Source organism: Colletotrichum chrysophilum, assembly GCF_026319265.1.
Source record: "Colletotrichum chrysophilum strain AFK26 chromosome Unknown scaffold_393, whole genome shotgun sequence".
In the NCBI taxonomy this organism is placed as follows: domain Eukaryota; kingdom Fungi; phylum Ascomycota; class Sordariomycetes; order Glomerellales; family Glomerellaceae; genus Colletotrichum; species Colletotrichum chrysophilum.
In genome coordinates this window covers 2186-9395 of record NW_026517680.1, presented here as the reverse complement: position 1 = coordinate 9395, position 7210 = coordinate 2186, and the positions used below count along the sequence as shown (strand labels likewise).

The 7210-nt window shown below is 53.5% G+C and overlaps 2 protein-coding genes across 2 annotated transcripts; one reads left to right on the top strand and one right to left on the bottom strand.

Annotated features, from left to right (window-relative positions):
• Positions 1-3006: 3006 nt before the first annotated feature.
• Positions 3007-4170, bottom strand: COL26b_014451 (uncharacterized protein; the record flags this gene model as incomplete). The annotated part of the gene is made up of 1 exon (XM_053187022.1): positions 3007-4170. One exon carries the CDS (start codon positions 4168-4170, stop codon positions 3007-3009), a length of 1164 nt encoding a protein of 387 aa, XP_053029034.1.
• Positions 4171-4689: 519 nt separating this feature from the next.
• COL26b_014450 (uncharacterized protein) lies at positions 4690-5703 on the top strand (the record flags this gene model as incomplete). Its single annotated transcript, XM_053187021.1, has 2 exons — positions 4690-5286; positions 5344-5703. The coding sequence occupies 2 exons, from the start codon at positions 4690-4692 to the stop codon at positions 5701-5703; spliced, it is 957 nt and encodes a 318-aa protein (XP_053029033.1).
• Positions 5704-7210: the final 1507 nt, after the last annotated feature.

The window sequence follows — 7210 nt, the reverse complement described above, 5'->3', positions numbered from 1 at the left end:
TAGATATACCATTTTTGATGTCGTTAAGCGCCTGGATAACCTCATTTTCGGTATACTGTTTCATTGTATAATAAAAAAGGTATTCTGAAAGAATGATGGAAATTGATGAAGGATTGAAAATGTTGTGGTAGTTTGAAAATTAGGTATAGTAGTTAATGGGGTGGCTGGGCGGCATTTTATGGGTGGTCGAAATGCAGGGGTGGTCGAAAGTGGGTGCTTTGACTTACGAGACACATCTCTGGTTTATTCGCTCGATTGAGGAAGACCGAAAGAACGCGCGTAGCACTATTTCTGCGTTAGCGAAGACAAAAGTCTGGGTGCTGTTGATGTGTGATCGGTCACCCTCGTCTGATATAGTAATATCTAAAGCCATACTGAGGCACACTCCCAGGCGTCTACGTACCTGCAGGGCGACATGTGGCTGCTTCCCCCCACAGTCTAAAGTTGAACATGTCAGATGAATGAAAGTATGCTCTGGACGCCTGTGGCCAGCTTGACAAGGACATTTTGAGTGCGCTGTAACACATGGCAACCGTTAATTCTGATGCCAAGTATCACATCTTTGCCATATGTCAGCAACTGTTCAGCACAGAACGGGTCCACGAGCAGCGTCGCCTTACAAAGCCTCCTGAGAGTAATCCCCCAGGGTCTGTAAAACATCAACTCAAGCTTCCCTGCCGTCTCGGATTTGCCTGGAACTCAAATACTCTACACTCTCTCCAGAAGACATCAGCAGTTGTCAGGGCGCCCGTTCAGAATAGTGTCACAACCAAAAGCAGTGAGAAAGCGAAAGAGCACGGCTTTCTAAGAAAGTTATACGGAATTCCAGAAACAGACAGCCACTTGCTATTATTCTGCCATGCCTGAGTGAATCCCCGACAAAAACCAAATATAATGCTGTCGTTGTGGACTGCGAAATGGCCGAGGCAGTGACCCGGGGCGGAGGAGCCAATTCGGCTCACGATCATTGATTATCTGTCTAGGATTATGCTGAAGAGTTCCCTCCTTAATCATGTAGACCCAATCGCCAACCAGCGCGAACAGGTGGCAGGCTTTGGAGCCGCTGGTATGCACAAAGCTGCGTCGAGCGGAGACCTTGAACAGGTGGCAGGCAGCGGGCGTTGAACTGTAGCACTTTCCTGATACTACAACAATTATCGTGGGCCACTCTGTGCATCACCAATTGTATGTATTGCATACGAGCCATGAAAGGATTTTGATGCGGCGACTCTCAGCACTGCTGTCCTAGGATCCCGGACATCTGATCCGGTTGAGGCTCTTCTTGTGTGTTCGACGGCCGCATGAGCTCGAATCAATGCTTCCAGCTACGGGTGGGCTTACGAAGCTTGACTTGCCTTACATAGCGGCACAAGCCGACCCCTTCTCACACATGAACCACGTTTCAATCTGCTCTTTGAAGCTTGTTTCTCGAGCCCGATACCTGGGGACCGATGAGCTCGCTGTGTGTACATATGTCGCAGGCGCAATATGATGACCAGTGGTGTACTGCCACTTCAATAAAACGAGTTGTCGGCACTTTGCCGTTTTTGAGTCCGCCTTCGACAAGGCCTGGTATCCTGCGAAGGTACGTCCGATGGATTTGCATTTTCTTTGCCAAGCCGTCACCCGAATACCGACTGTAGCAAGTCATCTGTCGCCGGAGCCCTCGTCTCGATAGATACATCAATGGGCGCGTATAGCAGAGGAGTATGTACCATTCAATCGATGCGCGGCAGCCCTGTCTGATTGGAATTCGCGCCATCGACAATGCTCTGGACCGCAAAGCGCATCGCCGTCTCAGCCTTCAAACACAATCGATCTTCTTCCCTTGGTGATGGTATGTTTCCTCCTCTGGGTGTCTTTCGTTGACTTGGTAGTCTCGACCCATGGCGCAGAGCACACGTTGTCGCTGTTCAGAGCATGACTGCTTACGATTACTGAGCCTAAGGCGCCGTATTGTTCTGTCATATACGCACTCGGAACGTCAAGAGAATGAACCGGCACAAGACGGGCTTGTGCTTGCAGTGAAGCCGCAGCAAAAGACAAAGTCGAGATCGTCCTCATCAGCGGCGATTGCGCCACCAACTTCCAAGCAATTTGCCGCTTCTCACCCAGACGGAGTATGTCCAGCATTTTCGGAAACCGGGCTTCTGCTTCAGGTGTCGCTTCATTGCGGAAGAACCTCGCCCGTGTCCGATGCGGACCGTCGATTTCTAGCACAAAGTCCTTCGCCTCGTTCGGTAACACGGTTTCCCAGTCCCCAGCGTCTGCACAATTCTTGCCCAGCTCCATCACGGGCGGAGGATCCTCCCGACGCCGAGTTACACTTGGAACGGAGACAGCCTTGGACAAGCTTTCCAGCTCAGCGCGCTTGGTGGGCTTTGAAGCGCAGGCCTGCTTACCATGGGTAACAGGAATAGATATTGATTGATTGTCCGGCAGACCGTCCCGCGAGGAAGAATACCTGATTCAGAAAGAATCAAACTCCCAGAGTCCCAAACGACTCTGCCCCTACCAAGAGACCCGACATCCTGGATGCGGTGAACCATTTGGCGACCCTGACGTTTGATGAAAGTCTTCCCGCGCTAGGCGCGATCCTTAGCTGCTAACAATAAAGTGCCTCATGCTCATCCAAGAGCCCACAGGCTGACCCCTAATTATGAGCCTGTCCAGCATTGTCGGTCATGAGAAACTCTATCAGTCCTGCACCTTCTTTGGATTCCCCCATCTTATTTGCCACCACGGCCGTCACCAAGTTGCAAAAGTCGTACATGACGGGTATGTCATTAAATCGAAAGGGGCCGTACGATTGGAACCATATCATGTCTTGATTTGACAGACCGTCTGAATACGTGACGTTGTTTGGCATGTTGATGTAGCGCAGGTAACTGGTGGTGTAGGACACGATGGTGATGTAGTATTCATCACGGTTCAAGGAAATTGTTAGGCGATTGTGGGACTCGTCTTCGCTCAATCTACTCGTGGCGATGCAAGTTCAGCATGCAATCACCAGCAGATTGACAGGAACTGAGGAGATGGGAAGGGTTTCAACACGTACTTGGTTTGGGCCACCCTAGACAAGGCGAGCTGTTGGCTGAGGATGGCCGCCATCTCGGCTGTCTCCTCCCTGCATATTTTGTCCCGTTGCATCCTCCTCTGGAAAGGCTTCAGCTCGAAAAATAGAAAGGGATCTGGTGAGAACGGGGGCATGTAGAAAGCGCCATCGGGGCAGGCGGTGAAGAGCGACGGGTCAAACTTGTACTGGCGTTCCTCGGCAGCGACCCGGACGAATTCACTCCAGAGCATGGAAAGCCTGTATGTGAACAGGGCATGAAAGAAGGCGACAAAAAAGACTGTCGTCTGGGCCTCGTAAGGGGTCCGCTTGTAAGTGCCTTCGGAGCGCCCTTCAAAGTTCCAAGTAGGAGGTTCACCCTCACTTTCAGACGAATCGGTGGCCGGTATTGGTGGATCCTCTGAAGGTGCTGAAACCTTGAAGTCCTTCGGTGGTTTCGACGTCGTATCTTGCATCAGGCGGCTGAAATCTGCCTCGCAGTCGGAGAACGAGAGCGCCAATAGGTCTTCGCAAGATGATTCGCCGGACTCGGAAGGTGAGTCGTCAGACCCGTCTTCCTCTGATCTCGGGGGAAGTCCGGGGGGAATCTGCCCTTTTTGAGTACCAGTGTCGACATGTGCACCAGGGACTGGTCTCGCCTGTCGCCACAAGCTCAGGCAAGCAGCAAAGATGCCTAGCTTTTCCTCCGCCTCTAGAAGTTCTAACTTAGACGACCATGTGGATTGGGCGATCGGAGTGGTCGTGGGCTCTCCAGCCGGCCGTGCCGGCGCCATTTGGCCCAGCAATGCACGAAGATGGCATTCGGCCTCTGTGTACAATCGACCGGTGACGGGTGTCTTGCGCTCACGACCGGAGGTAGCTCCGGTGCCGTCGCCGCCGTCGTCGTCGGGGATGAAACCAGCACGGCGTAGAGCGTGGAGGGCCTTGTCGGCAGTCTGGACAGGCGGCCAAATGGCGCGGAGCTGCGAGAAAGCGGCATGTGGGATCCTGGAGCCAGAAAAGTGCGTATCGCGCAGTTGTGACAAGGTCAAGTGGCTAACATTGTGCTCTCTGACTTGAGCCGCCCAGCTCTCGAAGTCTGTGGTAAAGGGTATCATGGCTGGTGGGGATGACTGGGAACAGCAGTGGAAGGAGGAGGAGAAGACATGCTAAGCTTGGAAGAGGGAAGATTCAGCTTTCCCACTATTTATGGCAATATCTGAGGAACTCCATGATGGGTGGTCCAGCTGCGCGTTTCCGTGTCGCCCACCTTAGGCACCTTCACAGTTGAGGAGGGGGCGGGGTTGAGCATGCATACCTTATCCGCTTATCTGATAGCGACACCGCCATCACATGAGCCACAGGTCTGCAAGCCACACGCCACAGAACCACATGTGCCACAGGACCACATCAGCCACATGACCACATCAGCCACAGGTATGCATGAGCCACATGAGCCACAGGCACGTAGTCACGTGCTGTCGCGTGACTGGCCTGTGCGCCAAGAGGTAACAGCTGTGCACCACTTTCATGTAAACAAAGGCCACTCAACGCCTGCGTCACACTTTGTCACCCAACCACACTCCCCTCCATCATCACATCGTCTGCTGCCGCGCCAGAACCGAATTACCACGACAATGGCATCACCACGCAAAGAATACCCGGCCATCAGCCCAACGAGCGCCAAACATCTCTTCAGCTGCCTTCGCTCTGTCCTCGCCTTGCATCCCAGCGCCCTGACCACCGACTTCCTCTCCACCCTCAACATCAGCACCTGCCCATCAATAAAGACGCCCAGCTGGCTCCCCCGTCCCAATACCCATCCCGACTGCGCTACTCTGGACCTACCGACGAAGACTGCACCATGGATTGGCCACGCACCGTACACCGGCCTGGAGTGGGCTTGCCAATACGACAGAACCGCCGGCTTGCTCGCCGAGAGTGAGACCCCGACCCCGATCGCAAACGTCGCCCGAGTCCGGCCGATGCAACCTACAAATCCTTGGGAGCGTCTGATCGCTGTCGCCGAGTACTCCATGAAGGGTTGGGAGATGGTGAACATCTTGGAAACCCGGGAAACCCCCGCCTCCATCGGCTGCATCGTCGCAGACGACTCCAGGACTCCCGCCGACACAGGGAACACGTCACAGCCCTACAGACAGGGCGAGCTCGCTTGCCTGCTCTCTCTCATCTGCCGCCAGATTTCCCAAGATCACCACAAGACCAAGCATGCAGTGAGCATCCTTCTTTTCTCTCCAAACTGATTCCAGGCTGACTTGCTTCTCCCCCAGCCAACCGTCATCTCCTTCTCCACTTCGACTGCCCGGGTCCTCCAAATCTTCGTCGACTACCCCATCGACCCATCCGAAACACCCAAGATACACATTATCCAGCGATTCGAGACGGACCTCACAAACACAACCACTGAGGCCGGCGACACGAAGGAAGCACGCGATCTGTGGACCCAACTCGTCTCATGGCTCTGCTTCAGCGCTCCCAGCGCGCCCAATGAGCCCTCTCGGACGTTGCCCAAACACAGACGCGACAAGTCCCTGGGTCATTCCAGCTTGGCATCCGCCTCGGAGCCTGAGAGAGTCGTTTCCAGCGGCAGCGAACAGTCGACTAACGCCTCGTCGTCGCCTGACCGTTAATCATTGCGGGGAAGGGGGGAAGAGGGCTGAAGATGTTTCAAGTCAATCGGGGAGAATGCCTGGACGGAGGGGACTGGTCATGCGCATGAGGCATTTGGAGCGTTGTATTTTGTTTGGATTGATACCCTGTATGGTGATTTGGCAATGAGGCACGACGCATTGTAGTTTTGGCAAACGGACGTCGATGCAGAAAACGATGCCTGCAATGGTTGTGTAAATTGTTACATCCTCAGATAATGAAGACACGATACTTGTACATCTTGCAAGAATCTGGATCGCTGGCGTGATCTACTATGATGCAGTCGAAAGAGGCAGACGTCGCAGACACCTCTGATAGCTTTCTTATTGGACAAATGCCCGAGTTCAAAGGGTTTGGAGATCGTGCGTTTGATTTCTTGCGCTTAGTTTCTTGCCCCTGTTCACTTGCCCTCGCGCTTGTTCGCTCGCTCGATTGCTCGAGTTTCTCGGGCTACCCGTCTCGTCCCTTGCGCGCCGAGCTTGTTCCTCGTGGAAATCGGTGTTTTGTTTCGAAGCCGCGTGGGGAATGGAGCAATCGTCGCATGGCTGAAATTTGCTGTGAGTCCCGTTGTGCGGACCTCGCTCGACGGGAATCGTTCGATGCGTATGCGAGGCCGGAGATTTGGGCAATGTTAGCTTCGCTGCTCGAAGTAAGGCCAGCTAGGATGGAGGACAGCTCACATTGGAAACAGCGGATACAGTGTTCGCCGATGGGTGGGCGGCCCGCGCCCGTAAGAGGAAGTCAGGGAATCGAGACGTCGAAGAAGACCATGCTGAGGAGTCCGAAAGGCTGAGATGCGCCGCTTACAAGCAGTGATTGTGTGTTCCGAGGCGCTTCGACTCCATTATTGGCCCTGGTTTTTCTAGCCGCTGGGTAGATTATGCTGGAGGTGATGACGGAACGAGTTCGTTTGACATGTTAGATCGTTGTTTGCTTGGGGCCTGCGCAACTTCTCGAAGCTTCCCATGGATCTGAACTTGTCGAATTGCCTCGCGAGCTTGCCTTTTCGTATTCACATTGACTTTCCATGGCATGGATACCGATGGAAGAACATGAAGTTTGTCATAGAGGGCATGGACGGTTGGGAACGATGGCTCCGATGGTGCTCATGAGCCCCAGCAGACGATTGCGCCGAGGCAAAGATGATGTCGCGTTGGGAGATGGAGGGATCGGTGCGGGCTTCATGCTGGGACTTTGACGGTTTGGAAGAAAGAATCGAAATATAATGGGCATTCCATGATCCAATCCTGTGTTCAGTCGATTTTGACGGCGACGATAGATAATACGAGGAGGCGGTGGTCCTTGGAAGCGGCGGTCGAGTCCCAGGCCAAGACCAGCTGATGGGCACGGGTCATCAGAGAATCCGGCGAATTTGAGACGATGATTAATGGAAGGTTATTTTCCTTACTCGTTCCCTCTCAATTCATCTTCAATGTTCCTGTTCCAACACATGAATCGGAACTCTCTGGCGTAAATGTGGGAGTCATT